General features: G+C 36.6%; 1 protein-coding gene across 6 annotated transcripts in view; it reads right to left on the reverse strand.

Annotated features, from left to right (window-relative positions):
• Positions 1–17769, reverse strand: part of ARHGAP15 (Rho GTPase activating protein 15) — a 619196-nt gene that overhangs the window by 523429 nt on the left and 77998 nt on the right. For all 6 annotated transcript variants that reach the window (XM_021076338.1, XM_021076339.1, XM_021076335.1 and 3 more), the window contains one exon: positions 10097–10158. In XM_021076338.1, coding sequence (XP_020931997.1) covers positions 10097–10158 — 62 coding nt within the window. The remainder of the gene's footprint in view (positions 1–10096; positions 10159–17769) is intronic.

Consider the following 17769-nt stretch of genomic DNA (forward strand, 5'->3'; position numbering starts at 1 on the left):
AACAGCCTTATTGCTAATATGAAGAAAGTTTTAGTGGTCTAGATAGAAAAGCAAACCAGACACAACATTCCCTTAAGCCAAAGCCTAATCCAGAACAAAGTCCTAACACTCTTCAGCTCTATGGAGGGTTGAGAGAGGTGAGCAAACTTCAGAAGAAGAGTTTGAACCTAGCAGAGTTTGGTTTATGAGGATTAAGGAAGCCATCCCCATAAGATAAAAGTGCAAAGTGAAGCAGCAAGTACTGATGTAGAAGCTGCAGCAAGCTGTCCAGAAGATCTACCTAAGATTATTAACTAAGGTGGCTACACTAAAAACCGATTTTCAATGTAGACAAAACAGCCTTATATGGGAAGAAGATGCCATTTAATGCTTTCAGAGCTAGAAAGGAGAAGCCAATGTCTGAATTCAAAGCCTCAAAGGACATGTTGCATGTCTTGTTAGGTGCTAATGCAGCTGGTGACTTTAAGTTGAAGCCAATGCTCATTTACCATTCTATAACTCCTAGGATCCTTAAAGACTATGCTAAATACACTCTGCTTTTGCTCTATAGATGGAACAGAAGACTGAACATCTTCTGACAACGTGGCTTATTGAATATTTTAAGTCCACTATCAAGACCTACTGCTCAGAAAAAGAAAATACACACACACACACACACACACACACACACACACACACACACACACACGTATGTGTAATATATATATATTACTGCTCACTGACATTGCACCTGGTGACCCAAGAGCTCTGATGGAGATGTACAATGAGATTCATTATTTTTTATTCCTGCTAATATAATATCCATGCTGCAGCCCATAGATCAAGGAGTCCTATTATTTAAGAAATATATTTTTTGTAAGGCTATAGCTTCCATAGGAATGATTCCTCTGATGGATCTGGGCAAAATAAATTGAAAACCTTCTGGAAGGAATTTAACATTCTAGATGACATTAAGAAAATTCCTGATTCATGGGGAAAGGCCAAAATATCAACATTAACAGGAGTTTGAGGAAATTGATTCCAATTCTCATGGATGACTTTGAGGAGTTCAAGACTTCAGTGGAAGAAGTAACTGCAAATGTGGTAGAAACAGACAAGAGAACTACAAGTGGAGCCTGAATTGCTGCATCTGATGATAATACTTGAATGGATGAGGAGTTGCTTCTTATGGATGAGCAAAGAAAATGTTTTCTTGAGATGGAATCTACTCCTGGTGAAGATGCTATGAAGATTGCTGAAATGACAACAAAGAATTTAGAATACTACATAAACTTAGTTAATAAAGCAGCAACATGGTTTGAGAGGACTGACTCTAATTGTGAAAGAAGATCTACTATGAGTAAAATATCACTGACCAGTATGGCGTGTATAGAGAAATCATTCATGAAAGGAAGAATTGATCTATGTGGCAAATGTCATTACTGTCTCATTTTAAGAAATTTCCCCAGCTATCCTAACCTCCAGCAACTACCACCTTGATCAGTCAGCAGCCATCAACAGGGAGGCAAGACCCTCCGTCAGCAAAATGACTATTACTCACTGAAGGTTCAAATGATGTTTTAGCAATATGATGTTTTTGAATTATGATATATATACCTTAATTTTATATGTTATGTATAAAAATCATATATATTATTATATTATTTTAAAAACATAATTCTACTGTACATTTAATAGACTACAGAAGAGTATAAACATAACTTTATATGAACTGGGAAACCAAAAATTCCTATGACTCACTTTGCTACCTTGTTCCCTTTATTGAGGTAGTCTGGAGCTTTCAAACTGGCAATATCTCCAATGCACAGTCATACTACTCTCTTGGTTAGGAGACTGTAAATATCAGATTTCACCATAGTTTTGGTCCTAAGTCTCAAATTATAAAAACTAATGTGCAGAGCCTATGGCAAGGTATAATGGACTCCTGGGTTAACTAGTTTACCTGATGTTAATTAGAAGGATTAGTCAAATGCCCATCACTCCCAAGCTCTATTTTCTCTTAGACATTGCACTGATTTAAAGAAGTCACATGATGGACCTTTCAACTCCTCATAAAAAGCAGGAAGCAGGGGTGTGCTTCTAACAATGGCATCACCTCTGTCTCTTTCCTGCTAGGGGATTATTCTGGTTTGTGATGAGCAGACTCACCTGCACTCAGTAGGGAGCCCAAAACCAGAAAGTGATTCAAAAGCCTCCTCAATAGCTGAGAATTCACCTAATCGGAACATCTTTTAACCTATGATTTAGATCAGAAATTTCCTCTCTGAATGAAGTACTCTAGAGACATGGCCATTTTCTTTACAATATCTTTCTAGTCCATTTCCCATTTGATCTGTTTGGCCCACTGTGTTGCCTGCAATTCTCAGGATACCAGCAGGGCTTTCTCACCAGTTACTCTAACACAGTAGCCTTTTGAATGGCACTGACAGCTCTGAAGAGAGTGTGAATAGGGTCAACTGGCAAGGTTTTGCTTTGACTTGAACTTTTAATGATTTCTATATGCAACCGAATTCTTGCAGGTGACTGTTGTTCAGTACATTCCAACTCAGGAAGTGAGCAGCTCCTTCAAATTTATAGGGCTAAGGCAGGACAGGTGACTGTCTCAGTTTTCAGCGAAACTTTTAAAAGAGACTGTTTAAGGATGAAGCAATTTTCAGAATGGAAAAATGTTACTCTACCTCCCTAGCACCCCTGAAAAGGGGAACACTATCCCTGACCTCCTGAGCTTTTCCTTCTGGGCACTGCAGGGCACTGTATCTGACATTTAGTGAGTATTCAGTAAATGTTTTTTGTTATTGTTATTTTGTTTTTTTGTTTGTTTTGTTTTGCTTTTTAGGGCCCCACCCACAGCATATGGAAGTTCCCAAGCTTGGGGTCCAATCAAGCGACAGCTGCCAGCCTACACCACAGCCACAGCAACATCAGATCTAAGCCACATCTACGACCTATACCACAGCTCACTGCAATGATGGATCCTTAACCCACTGAATGAGGTCAGGGATCGAACCTGAAACCTCATGGTTCCTAGTCGGATTCATTTCCGCTGTGTCATGACAGGAACTCCAGTAAATGTTTTTGAGTGAAAGAATGTTTAGGCTCGCAAATTTCAGGAGAGTCGTACATCTAGATTTTTCCTGCTCCGTGTTTACCATTGTTCACTAACAAGGGCTACAAAAGCACCTACTTCTTGCATTTCCCATTTTCACTCCTTAGTTACCAAGAGTTTGGCCTGTCTTTCCTATTGTTGTTTTAAAAGTATCTAACACTCCTGGCTGACTGTATTTTCTCTAGTGTATAATTTTAGTAGTAATATCTGAGCCTTCTCTAGCAGGCTCCCTGACTTCTCAGATGTGTGTTAATAAGATGAGCTGTTCTACATGCATTGGTTCCTGCTCTATGCTAGGTATGGCACCTGGTATGTTGTCTGTATCAAGCACTTTAATCCCCAAACCAGTTCTCTAATCAGGAGAGACAGGTAATGAACATGGAAATAAATAAATCCTTCAAGCAGAACTAGGAGGTAGTTGATATCCCCCACACTTCAGATAAAAAAACTGAGGCTTAGTGAGGCTGCATTCTACCCAAAGGGATCATAGTCATAAATATGGGATGCAGGCCAAGTCTCTGGGACCTTGAAAGCCACTCATTCTGCTGTATCAACCATCTCTGGAGCAAGAAGCATGCAGCGCCCCCTTGGTCATACTGGGCATATTTATGCAGAGCCTCGTGATGGGCTCTGGAGAGGAAGACACCTAACTGTTGTGAAGAGGTACTCTGAACTCCTTGGAGCAAGGCCACTACTTAGTCTGTCCTGGGCTGTTCTGCAAGGCTGAACTGCAAGCCCTTTCATCCCTACCTTCACCCATCAGCGAGAGCCAATTAATTCACCAACATTTCATCATCTTAACTTTGAGGGCATTTTTTTTTTTTTTTTCCACACAGAGAGTTAAAAACCAAGCTGAGGGATAGACTTGAGGGTTAAGCAAGACACATAGGTCAGAATATCAAACTTCAGTAAGCCAGAGATTCCAGGAATCAGTAAGACAGTCTCTGAATGATTTAACATGTAACAATTAGGTAAAAGATTGATACTGTTGCTAGTAGTTCAGTAAAGGAAACAGATTCTGAGACAAGAAATTCAAGTATTTATTTTAATTTTTTTTGTCACGAAATAAATCATATCTAAGGGGAAGGGGGAAGATCCTTAATATAATTAGGAAGGCGTTAGAACTGAATTTTAATAAGGACAATTCGTTACAAACAATATACCTAATGGGATAGTCTCTCCAAGTGAGACACTTCAGAGAACTTCCTAAAACAAATCCTGACTTGTAAAGGTAGAAAGTAAAACATACAAATAAACGAAACAATCAAACAAAGAGCAAGCAAACAAAAAACCCAAACCAAAACCCCTCAAAAAACCCTCAATGCAGACATCAGCTTAGGGGAAAAAAACAAAAAAACAAAAAAAAGCAAAAAAAACCCCACCAACTTTGCATTCTACAAAATGGACACCAGATGGCAGCACATAATAACAGCAACTTTGCTTATTCGAAAAAAGCTTCATGGAAAACAGGCCTTAAAATATTCATTTTTAACCATTATAAAAAACTGTTAGCTTTAGCTCAGATTTAACATACCTATTTCTCTAAAATCAAAGCTTTATCTCTTACATTCCGTTGTGTGTCCTTTAGTCACGACAGTGGCAAACCAAAAAGTCAAGAGGAAAATATACCTGAGTTTCCTTTGTAAATTTCAGGCTCTCCTTGGGCTGCTGGCCTCTCTTATCTGACTTGGTCACATTGAATTTGACTTGATTCCACAGCACTTGGTGGGTGTGGGAGTGATTTACTCTTATATCCTTGAATGATTTACTGAAAAATCACTCAGACATTGTTATATGCTCTAGTTCTCAAACTTAAGCGAGCAACTTATTTCTTCTGTCTTAGAGTTTAAAGCTTCTTGTAATTTGCCTCTGCTTTAAAAAAAGGGCCAAAGAGATACTGATATACAAATACACACATCTTTGTCACTCTTGCAAGAAATGTAAAAGCTTTATATATTCAAAAGTTACTAGAAGTGGAAATTATAAGAGAGCATAGTTTGGGAATTATAAACTAAAACTACCTTTTACAAATTAACTTGTGTATTCCATACTCTCCAAACCTTCCCTCAAATCCTCACTGCTGAACATAAAAAGAGAGACAGATTCAGCCTGGAATAATTCATTGGTATCCTAAGCAGAAAGTGCTAAAAAAAAAAAGTTTATATCAAGTGAGTACTTTGGTATCATGATCTATAGAAGTCTATTAAACAGTGTAACAACTGTTTTTTTTTTAAAAAGAAATAAAAACAAAGGTTTAATAGCTATGGGCTCTAGGACACTAGTAGACATAACACTGCACACTCTTTACTTTATTTCTTTCCATGTACCTCTTTTCACACTCAAGTACTTCCTCTCATGTCCCTCTGGAGAGCAGAGCAGAGTGAAAAACCAAATGTGAAAAAAAAAAAATACAGAGACACAAATGAGGTGAAACAGGGGGCTAGGCTTGAAGTGGAAGGTGTAGAAGGAGAGATAAGCTGCTGAAGTAGCTTACATGCTGTCAGGGGCTTTTCGAAATTAAATAATTGAAAAGAACTTTTCACTAAGGTCTTCAGAAGCCTCAGAGAGACCTGAGATAATTTGCTTTTGGGGTTAGAACAACTAAAATGCAGGAATTCCTATACTTCATCAGAGAAGTATATTTTCAATATTCACAATGAAGTGTATTCAGCTTTTAATCTTGTCTGGGGAAATATCTATAACTTCAAAATAAAGCAAATTATGGCCTTTCATGAATATAAGATAGAGCCAAAGAGTTCTACTTCCTTCTACCCACTCTTGATGCATTCAGAGGTAGGTCCAACTTTTCTTAAAAAGAAAATTTTTTTCTTAGAAGGAAAGAGAAAAAAAAAAGGATTTCGAGAAGGAAAGGTTGATATATGTAACCAAGTTTCTCCATTTGTAAAATGAAAACAATAACACAGCTTATTTTAGAGTATTATTTCAGTATTACTGGTAAAGCAATTAGTTAAGTGCTTGACAGAGGAAGCATCCGTTACTATTGCTATTAACTCATTAAAATGTATGAAGGGATAAAGTACCTTGATAAACAATGAAAGGCAATGAAAATAAATTTTACATAAGAAATACAAATTACAGCAACTATGGTATACTATTTAATAGATACTAAATTATCAATGGGATAAAAACTGCACTTTTTTTTTTTTTGCTTTTTTTTTAGGGCAGCACCTGTATATAAGTCCCCAGGTTTGAGGTCTAATCAGAGCTACAGCTGCCAGCCTACACCACAGCCACAGCAATGAGGGATTTGAGCTGCATCTGTGACCAACACCACAGCTCATGGCAATACTGGATCCTTAACTCACTGAGCGAGGCCAGGCATTGAACCCACATCCTCATGGATACCAGTCAGATTTGTTTCTGCTGCGCCAAAAAGGAAACGACAAAACTACACAATTTTTCGAGATTATGATTAACCTGACCATTTTGTTTCTTGTTACAAAAATATACAGACTCCTTAGGTAAGCAATATGGCAAAACATGTCATTTTTTAAAAAATGGCCATGTGGTTTAATCAAGTCATTGAGATTTATGATTAAGATAATAATAGAATAATAATTAAGATAATATAAAAGAAAAATTGACAAGCTATAGGAAGTTTACTGTACTTATAATTATTTTCATATAAAACTGGAATCACCTTAAAAATCAAATAAAAGAGGAGTGTATAAACGGTTTGGTACATTACAGTCCTATCAACATGTGGGATATTGTATGTTATTCAACATTCTGTGTCTAAAATTTTCTATTTGTAAAGTGCTTATAATAAAAATAAAACAAATCCCACAAACAATAAAGAATAAAATTATGAATAAATATGGATCAAATTTAAAGATTGCTGGTCATGATGACTTTCATCAGTAAGGTAAATAATAAGAGACTTGAAGGAGATATCTGCAAGTCTAAAGCTGACAAAGCATTCCTACCTGGAGTATATTAGGAGCTCTCTCAAAAAAAAAAAAAAAAAAAGAGTAACAATAGAAAATAGTCAAAGTTTATGCATAGGAAAATCTTGAAATGCAGAACCTGACTGACTCTAAATAGGTGAGGTGATGTTTAACTGAAACACCAATCAGAAGAATAAAAATAAATGTGACACTAAAAAGTAATGCCCTATAGCCACCAACATGCAAAACTGAGAGTTTAATAATGTTGTGTGCTGATGAGATTATGGCAAAAGGTGACCCCTTCTGCATTGCGGAGGGAGTGTGAACTGATGCACTCATTCTGGAGAAAGTCTGTCACACCCCCAATGAATTTTTATAACTGTGTGCACCTTACCACCAAACAATCCTTTACACCTGAATTTCTCCAGAGAGAAGTCCTAACTGGCTGGTAAGGAGACAGGTATGTGTGGTTTACAGCAATGCTGTTTGAGATGGAAAGAGTTAGGGACAATTTAGATACCCACTCACAGAAGCCTGAGTAAGTAAGATTGGGTGTGTGCACACATGGCAAAATGGGAAGCTGTTGGAAGAAATGAAGTTGTTTTAAATATGTAGATATAGATAGATGTCCCAATTAACTAACACTGAATAAAAGTAGTTTGAAACAGAATGAGGATTATAACTTAAAAGGCTAGTACAATTTAGAACACATTCACATACATACTGTTTTCTAGAATGCCACACATATCACCCAACAAATACATGGAAGGTGGATTTAAAGAACACACATTCTACAGAGGATTGAAGTGAGCACTGGAGACTAAGAATAAAATAAAACCAGCTACGGGTCTTGCCTAGAATGATGATAATATAAGGCCACACACAAGAATATAATCAACTCAATTCTGTGTACCTGAGGTTAAAAACAAAAACAAAGGAAAACTAAAATTTATAAAACTTTAAGTGAAAAAAGCTGAAAGAATGCATAATTGTATGCAAACTGATTGAAATAACAATAAAACAGAGTACAAACTAATGTTTACATGTATTTCAGCTAGAACACAGAAATGGTATACAAGCTGATTAAAGAAACAGCAAATAAAACAAATACAAAATGATACAAAATGGTACACATGCTGATTGAAACTACCTAAAAAAAAAAAATGTATTAACATGAGTTGGTTGGGGAAAAGGTCCTATTCTGCTTCTCTGCTTGACACCACCTTCTAAGAAAACATTTTACGAGGGTGATTTATGGATGACTCATGCACAGGAAGGTTTACAATACCACTATACTGGGGCATCATCTTGTTTGCTTGGAATTCCTTCTAGATCTCCTCCTCTTCCTTGCATGAGGCTGGAGGGTAAGACTAAACAAAGCTGTCACCTCCTCTCTCCTACCAATCCCCAGTGAAAAGCTGAAGTGATAATTAGGCAAGTCCTTGGGTCCTTTTCTGTCCCTCTTTGGATTTTTTTGTCTACATGGCTAGTAAGATAAGAAAAGATTCTGACTTCCTCATCTTCAGAAGATTTATTGCTACACCCTCCGCATTCCTTCCATGAGCTGATATAATTAAGAATGAAGTCCAGGCAAAAGGAGGCGCTAGGCTGGGTTAGTCAAAGAATCCCCCCTGTTGCCCTTTCAGAACCCAACACATTAAGCCAGGTTCTCCACAGGGGCAGGGACTAGCCCAGTCTCTAAAAGCAGTCTTGCGTTTTTTTGTTTGTTTTATCCAAGTATGGCTGGTTTACAATGTTGTGTTAACTTCTTCTGCTGTACAACAAAGTGATTTAGTTATACACACAGACATATCCATTCTTTTCCAAATTTTTTTCCCATATAGATTATCACAGAACACTGAATAGAGTTCTCTGTGCTATAGAGAAGGTCCCTGTTGACCATCCATTCCATACACAATAGAGAAAGCAGCCTTGCATTTGATTTTATCTCCTGTGCATCTTCCTCCTGGACCCCTCAAGGGAGGGTGGCTACAGGGTTACCACAGAGGAACAGTCTAGGAGAGGGTTCAAGGTCGCTATTCCAGAATAGAACACAATTTGGCAGAAATCAGAGTTTGTTCTTTAAAACTGAAATAGCTAATTTAGGTAGTAGAATTACAAATGATTGTTTTCTTCTATTGTATTTATTTTAAATAAATATATACTTACTCCATTATAGCAAGCAAACAAAACATATTTCATTCTCTAGTGTTGGCCAGAGTTCCATTCTAGTAATGAATTGTACTATACAATTTATGTGTCCCATCTTGTAGTTAATTAGTACATTTATCCTTTATGGTATTAAGTGTTAATAATATAGTCATAAGTAAATACCTTGTCTCCCATTGTGAACACTTTCTACACACCTCTGCAGCTTCCACATAACCTAGCATAAAGTTAAGTCTATAATAATACCTACATGAGAAATAGGAAAAATACTAAAATGGAGATTATTATTTCCAAATATCCCATATATAAAAGTTACCTTGCATCTTTGTCTACTTTCTTATCGACCTTAAATTTTTCTCCAAGCTTTCTGTTACTCTTGTCTAGGAAAATCTTATTAGTTTTTCTAAGTTTTCTCATCTACCCTGTGTTCATCTCATCCCCAAATGCGCAACTTCCAACTTTTTATCTATCAGATGACTTTATTTTCCTTTTATTTTTTCCTCAAATGATTGAGCAACAAATGTATTGCAAATGCTTCATCCTTCAAAAAACTATGCCCTCAATGTATTGTAGGGAGATTTTTATATACTGCAAAATGAGTCCATTCATTCCCTAATCTGTTAATCCTAGAAATCAAGATCCATTATCTTATTTCTTTGCATCTTTTTAAAGATTCAAGTCCTAGGAACACAAGAAGCATTTCATTTATATGCTCTGTGCAATAAAATAAAACACAGTGCTTCATTGGAAAACTATAATCATATTAAAATAATGTTAATCATAATGATAGCAGAGGGGAATATTCTAGTCTTGCACCATGGGGCCTTTCTTTCCAAGCAATAGCAGTGACAGAAATTGAGGAGATGGGGAACTAGAATAGTTATATAAAAGTGAACTGAAGAATTTTTATTACCTTAGTTTCTTTCCTCCATCTGCAATTTTAGCTTTTTGAAGATAACCTTCTTTTTCAACCATCTGCAAGAAGAATGCATATATTAAAACTGTGACAAACTCCTATGCATTATTCGTTTGAATGAACCTGTGCTTTCCAACAGTCATTGCAGTGATGGAAGTTTCCAGTCATAGAACTTCATCAATAATGCATATATAGCTTATGGGAAGTGCCTGCAAGATCATAGTCATTACAAGCTGTTAAATATCTAAAAGAAAGATTACAAAGAATAATGCGAATGATTTGTTAGATAGTGATACACCTTTACTACTTTTCCTTCTGGGCACTGAAGTCACTTGCTTACAAAATTATTAAAGTGGTAAAACAAAGACAAATTTAATGGCTTCCTTAATTTTACCGATCATTCCTGGAAAAGTTCTTCCTTTTCACTCCTCATTTCTACTTCCTCTTGTACCTGCTTGATGCCTGGGAGCAAGAAAAACTGGATGCAACCAGGTAACAGCTGGTTGAACCAGAATTTCTTTCAGTTACCAGGAAATGCTATAGCAGCACAGTCTCATTAGCTTCTTTCATGGTGTGTGTTTGTTTCCTTCTCTATTTGTATTTATTAGCTTTCATTGCTAATAGAGCTGCACACATCTTAAAGGAGATTCAGTAATTCCTTATCACTCCACAGAGGTTTTCACGGAGTTCTAGGGTAAATAAGTACACAATGCATATTATGATGTGGTGACTCCCAGCAAAGTCTGTAATAAATGTTTTAATGTCTTAGTGTCCTATTTCTACCTTCACCTGCCTCTCCTGAACAACCCCCATCCCAAGTTCTTACCCTATGTCCCATCTTTTCATATTGGTGAATTGCCAACAACCGTTACCTCCGGGCTATGTGCTAAAAGCTTTTAAGAAGTCACCTGCCTAATAGCAAAGGAACATACCCCCTCATGCCACCCTATATGCTTTCCCTCTAACTATAAAACTTCACTTCCAGCATGTCTCCATCTCATAAACTCCTAAATATATTAAACCTATTTAAAATGTAATATATCTGTCCATGTGTCCTCTGTAATCTCTCTTAGGTGCCCTGTCCTGAATCTCTATTTTCATTCTGCCATTATCACTATCACAGGGCTTGTTGGATCATATTGTAGTTGTCCATATACTCAGTTGTGCCTGCACCTATGCTGTGACTCTACCCTTCACACCCTGGTTCCTAGCAATAGTGTACTGATGGCATCAATAGCCACAATAATAAATATTGTTTGAAGAAATGAGTGGATGAATGAATGGCTATTTAAAGGCTTATTTAAATTTTTATAGGAAACTGGGCAAGCCACAAAATGCAGGATAGGAAAGGAACATGAAAGGAAGAGACATTTGGAGATGAATTGTCCAAACCTCTAAAATTTCATCAGCTGAAGAATTGGCTATTTACAAGACTCACTCTAACATAAGATGAGCTCTTTCCTAAATTGTTTATTATTATACTCCCAATACATAGCACAATACTTAGCATTCAAAATATACTTGATGAATACATCTTGTAATAAATAATGAGAAATACAATAATGATGATTTATGATAATCATAATATTGTGTTTTTCACATAGCTATGGTTTCAGAGAATTTATTTCAGCATGTTCTCCACAAGCATAGAAGAATCTAAGGAAGCTCTCTTAGATAACTTTCAGAATCATCATGTTTAGTGGTGCCTCTTTTGTAGTTAGATACATCTATTCATTAGCTTTGCCTACCTTTTATTTTATGTATACTTACATCTTTGTGAGTTTATAGTTCAAGATCCTCCTGTTTCTCTTTTTTGGGGACTAGATCTCATACTCCCCTCCAGCCATCTCAGAGACTGAGGCAAGCTTTTGCCCAGACATAGAAAACTCCAATCAGGCTTCCTACGCTGAAAGCTCTGCATTATTTTAAGCCTCATGCTGGCAAGCAAAGTTTCTATGAGGTACTTTCGATTATTTTATTATTCCTTGACATCAAACTTTGAAATACCTCACCATGTACAGGCACTAGGAATCAATTATTCCTGATAAAAGAAGTATCAGGGCAAGAAGAAGATTGTTACGTATTTTATAGTGGGTTTGGATGTGGTATCATATTAATTACTCTAATTCTTTATTCCTCTTTGATGTTAATCCCATAGTTTGAAGAGAGAATAATCTATAAATTAATGTTAGTTGAGTATGCTGGTAATCTAGGACTCAGACAGTCTTGCTTCTAGTAATTTACAAAATTATGTACAGCTTTTGGCCTATGCTTAGGTAATTATAGGCCAAGTTTCAGGCCAACTTGAAGTTATTTAAGGTAGTAGCACTCCTTTAACTATGTATACTTAAGAAAAGCCAACCAATCTTTAGATGCTGAATCTAGCTTCTTAAGCTATTTGTCCAGTGTTCCTTAGAAGCCCTATTTGATGTTAAGTGGCAGAAAAGATCAGCAATTTGTCCAGATTGGATGCCGGCCAGTCTGCTAGCACTGAGGAAGTACTCAGCAGACACAACTGTGCTGAGATACAGATGAAGAGAATGAATGGCAGTGGGATATCCAGATGGCACCTGTTTATCAACCTAAGTTGGAAGTGAGAAGCAAGGCAAGAGAGTAGAAGACAACCTGTGATTAATGCTAACAATCATGGCAGAAAGACCAGCCTGTAACCGTAAGTACAGACATTGCAATTTTTTTTTTTTTTTTTTAATGTGAAGGCTTCGGGGAGTTCTCAGATAAAAGAAGTAGAACTGAAAACAATAGATTTTCATCTACACAAGTTCACCAAAGGAATTCTGTCAAAATACATGTTTATAAATGTAAATGAACTGACTATGAGGCTTTCACCAGATTTTCATGAGAAGGGATTGGCTTTTAATGTCAGAACCACAGAGTCTCTTGCTCTGCAATGTATTTAGGTCGTTGCTCTTTTCCCCTTTGTTCTGATTCTGTGTTCACTGGCAACACTCTGACTCGAATTCGGCTTCCTAGTTCTCATGTAGAATGTGGGTGACACATTCTTCACAGCATCACTATATCCACTGTTATAAATTTATAAATAAGAATTACAGTTTATACAGCAGACTCTTACAAATTTGGTTACTGTGAGATAATGCTGGGATCATCGTCTCTGTAAACATTGATAATACTGATAAATATAATTTTTTTCCAGATCCACCAAACTGAGACAGGCCCCAGACTGAACTGGGGAGAGCCCTCTGAAGTAGCACCAGTCTATGAAAGTTTCTGTATAACTGACTGGCCTCCTAGAACTTTACACTAACTCTCTATAACTATAAATGTGAGCTGCTGTTAAGTTTCAAACAGATTAGGCATTTAATTATTTTCCTATTTAATAATGAGGCACTTGCTACATTTTTTCTAAATTTTTAATAGCTCACAGTACTTTGCTGGTAATCTTTGTTTTGATAATTTCTATTATAAAGCACAGAATGAGGACATATCTGATTACATCACTTTACCCTTAAATGATGCTTCTCTTCCTTCTTAAATCTCTTGATTTCTCCCCTATCCACAGACATAGAAATTTTTGTCTGTCTTCTTTGCATTGGCTTTCTATTTTAAAATTATTTTTATGTTAAATGAAACTGTATATGTTTAAAGTGTACAATATGATGTTTTGATTTATATAAACATAGTGAAATGATTACCACAGTCAAGCTATTTCATGCATCCACTTCCTCACATAATTATCTTATTTAATCTTTTTTTTGTTTGTATAGAGAGTATACGCAAGGTCTACTCTTATAGAAAATTTGCACAGTCTTATTTATTAACTACAACAGTGCTTTTAACTACAATTGCCATGTGGTAGAGTCAATCTCTAAAACAGTCATCGTATGTAACTACACTAGCTTTCCTTCTCTGAAGAGTGTCTTCAGTTTATTCAGTTTTCTTCTTTGGGACCCATCACTTCCATTGTTCTTCTCAGTCTGCAGTTATGTCTATACTGGCTCAAGCTTTCTTGTTGTATCAGATCTGCTGACCATGCGTGAGGACGTGCTGGGGAAATAATCCATTGGAAACAGAAAGAAAAGCAAGCAAAGAAATCACCTTCAAAAGCCAGCTTATTGTACAACATGTAAAGTACTAATTTAAAAAAATGTAAATGCTCAATCTTGGAACTACCTTACATACAGCTGGAGAAGGAAATAGGATGCTTTGAAAGACATGAAGTATAATATCTCTGCCTAATGTATGCTCACAATTTACTGTGAGCATACTTTTAAAAAGTGGTAAACCAAAATTCTCAAGTTGGATTACAATAATTACATGAAAAGAAGAACAGAAGAAAAGTAAAGAAAAATGATGCTGCGTCATACATGAGCGGTGCCTGTAAAGGACTAACAGCATTCTCAAAGACATTCTGGAGAAGCTGACCTTAATTTTGGGTCTTAGAGTTAGGCATGGTTTGCTCATTGCAACTTATTTATACCCCATAATGCACATATTGCTCAATAGTTTCAGGAGTCTTCTCCCTCTTTTACATTCGGGATAAGATAAAAGGTTGAGTTTTGGGGTTCTGCGGAAGGTCTTGAACTGGTTTTCATATTCTGGGTTTGGCAAAGTATGTATTATGTTTTGCCAAGTGCTTTTCTCCATCATTGTAAACCTCTGTGTATTTGAAGGGAAATTTTACCCACATGTATCTGATTTATTTACTCTTAACTCATGAAAATATCATCTTTCAAAAACTTCTATTTGATGTTTAAGAACCCCCATAGCCTTTTTCCTGAGGCTTTCATCTTTTAACCAGTGTGTTTCATTTGGTCACCACTAAAAAATCCAGGTTCTGTTTGGGAAATGGGCTGATTAGGGCACCTCTTTTTGTCTCCATAATTTCAGTCTTCCAGAGGCTTCTCCTGGATATCACCTCTCCTTTTTCCTCCTCTGTCTCTCTCTCCTTCCTGACTTCTATGTCTTTGTATCCTCGATAGGCTGCTCCTTCTTTGCTTGTCATTGGAGTCCAGTGAAAATGGCCAAGTCACTGTCTTCAAAATCTATTAGCATAATTCAACTGTTTTATTATAACCTAATTTTGGTCAAGGTACTGGGAAAGAAAAGTTTGCTCAATGTCAATAGCCTTTGTTGCTGTTGTAGTGTGAGTGTTCTTCTCTACTCTAGAGTTAAATGAATTTCAAATGTAGGTCTGGATGGGAGAAGTTATTGCAAACTGTTTCTGTGTTTTAATGGATTCTCCACTCCTTATCATCACCTAAAGGCCCATCAGGATCTGAACACTGCCCTCCTCTGCCCACACTTCCTGACTTATTTCCCTATTCTAGCCTGCATGGCATTCTTGTAGTTTTCCAAATGTTAACAACTTTGTTCTGACCTCCAGACTCTTGCACTTCTGTTTGCATCATACTGCCAGTTATTTGCTTAACAAACTATCTGCCCTGCAAATCTCAATTTAAATAGGTCTTTGAAGGAGACTTGGACTATTTCATCCAAGGTAGGCTCTCCCTCTTTCAAAGAAACTTATTTGTCTGCCTGGTGTGTAATTCACATTCATAGAATGTTGTATTTCTTTACTTGCTTAATACTTCTCTTCACCTCTCAAATGACAGCCCATCCAGAAAAGGACATGGCTATTTAGCATATCACTGAATATCCATACCCAGCACAGTGCCCAGCACAGGGATGGCCTCAACAAATATTGGAATTAAAAAAACACATTATTGCTTGAGTCAAGGAAGGGCACTTAAAACATTGAAAACTTGGAGATGGCTTGTGTTAGTGTTATTAAATTATGTAACATTATTAACATACTACCAGCTTGAAGATCTGGGAGGATGTCTTTTCAGAAAACCTAATTTTATCTTAACAAAGTAGAATTTTAAAAGTCTGAAGAGATGAAATTTTTGCAGTTTAAGGAAAGCACAGTCTGATCAATAGAATTATTCGCCAAAAGGGGCTGCCTTTTGTTTTAACATAAGAAAACACTGTATGTTCACAATGTCTTTCATCCTCAGAGCCCTCACAAGTATTAATTAATCCACAAAATTATATCTGGCTCCAAAAGGTAGAATCTGTGACTTAAGGTTTATCTGCAAAAGCCTGCTTTGCCCCCAAGCCATGGCAACTTCCTGAGCTCTGGCCTCCAAATCCTTCTAGCTCAGGAGGTAGCAGATGATTCTCTAAAACCTGCCACAGGCTTTTGACTCCTGCAGGGTTATCTGTAGACATGTCTTATACTCTTTTGATAAAAATAAAGATGATAAAGCTTTAACATGCTATAAACAGGGTTATTTTTTCTTGGACACTTCTTTATGAGGAAAAGAGAAAATGCCCTGTAAATAATTAGGTCTTATGAAGAGTTTTAATATGAAACACTCAAGATCAGGGAACAAACACATATTAGTATATTTGACACTTCACGTTTAAAATTCTTTGCCACATTATAGAACTAGTTAAGCAACAACACGGCTTCTCAGAAAATAATTTAGTCTCTTGCATCCATAGCATATGGATTTGCATACCAAGTGGCACAAATGACGTCAGCTGTCAGTGAACTGGGTAGTTTCCACCATAAGACTGCAGACTCCAATAGGAATATATTTTTGCCAATATGCGAAAGGAATACATTATGTTTCTATTTAACCCATTGATCACAACCTATTTTATAAAAGGGGATACTGAGAGGTAAAGCATGGTTACCAAAGGGTGACAACAATATCAGTTGGAGCACCCACCGTGGCAGACTCCACTTTCATAAAATGAATCATTTATCTCTAGAGGGAGCGTATTTAATGGGATACTTTTGCCAGTTGTGCTTAAAGCCAAACTCTCTCATGATTGCTGGATAATGTACAAGGAAGTTCTAATTATGAGATGAAGGAAATGAGATTTAATACAGCCCAAAATGTGGGATATAAATAAGCTCAAAGATTCATATGGTAAAAATAATGAGTAATAATATCAATTTAAAGGATTTTACTATTTTCTAAAGTGTTTCGGTGTACACTATATATGGTGGTTCATCCTGGTAAATAGTAGCAAGGGCAACCACTGCAAGAACCCATGGATGATTCCAAAGGTAACACTGAAGCAGGTGTGAGGGAAGGACGAAGAGTTTTAGAGACAGACAGATGGGACATGCAGATTTATGAGAAAAAAATATGTGAATCTAGGTAAAAATAATGTATTTTTATATCAGTCAAATACGAAGACAACTTGATTCCGGAAAATAATTCAACTCTTGGGGTAAACAGTAGTTAACAATTAAAATTTCATCAGAATTTGTTGTTTAAGGGAATTGGTGGTTGTTTTTGATATTACTTATCATAATGGAGTAATTCTTAAGTAAGACTTGTGGGAGAAAGAAAAACATTTCTGTCTTTAAAATGACATTAAATAAGCAATTTAATTCAAGCAGAAATTGATCAATAAAAGTTGAATACAACCTGTGTTCACAGACAGAGAAAGATAAACAAGGACCCAAAGAGAGGATCCAGGGAAACCCAAGTCAGGAATAGGAAGGAAATTGGTCAGTAGTTCCAAAAGAGTTTATAGAGCTTTAGTACGTGTGTGTGCACGCGGGCCCATGTGTGTGTGTGTGTGTCTGTGTCTGTGTGAGACAGGGACAGAGAGAGAGAGGAGGGCAGAGAGAATAAGGGAGATGCAGAGAAAGAGATTTAAAGAGAATG

Source organism: Sus scrofa, chromosome 15 (assembly GCF_000003025.6).
Source record: "Sus scrofa isolate TJ Tabasco breed Duroc chromosome 15, Sscrofa11.1, whole genome shotgun sequence".
NCBI classification, from domain to species: Eukaryota; Metazoa; Chordata; class Mammalia; order Artiodactyla; family Suidae; genus Sus; species Sus scrofa.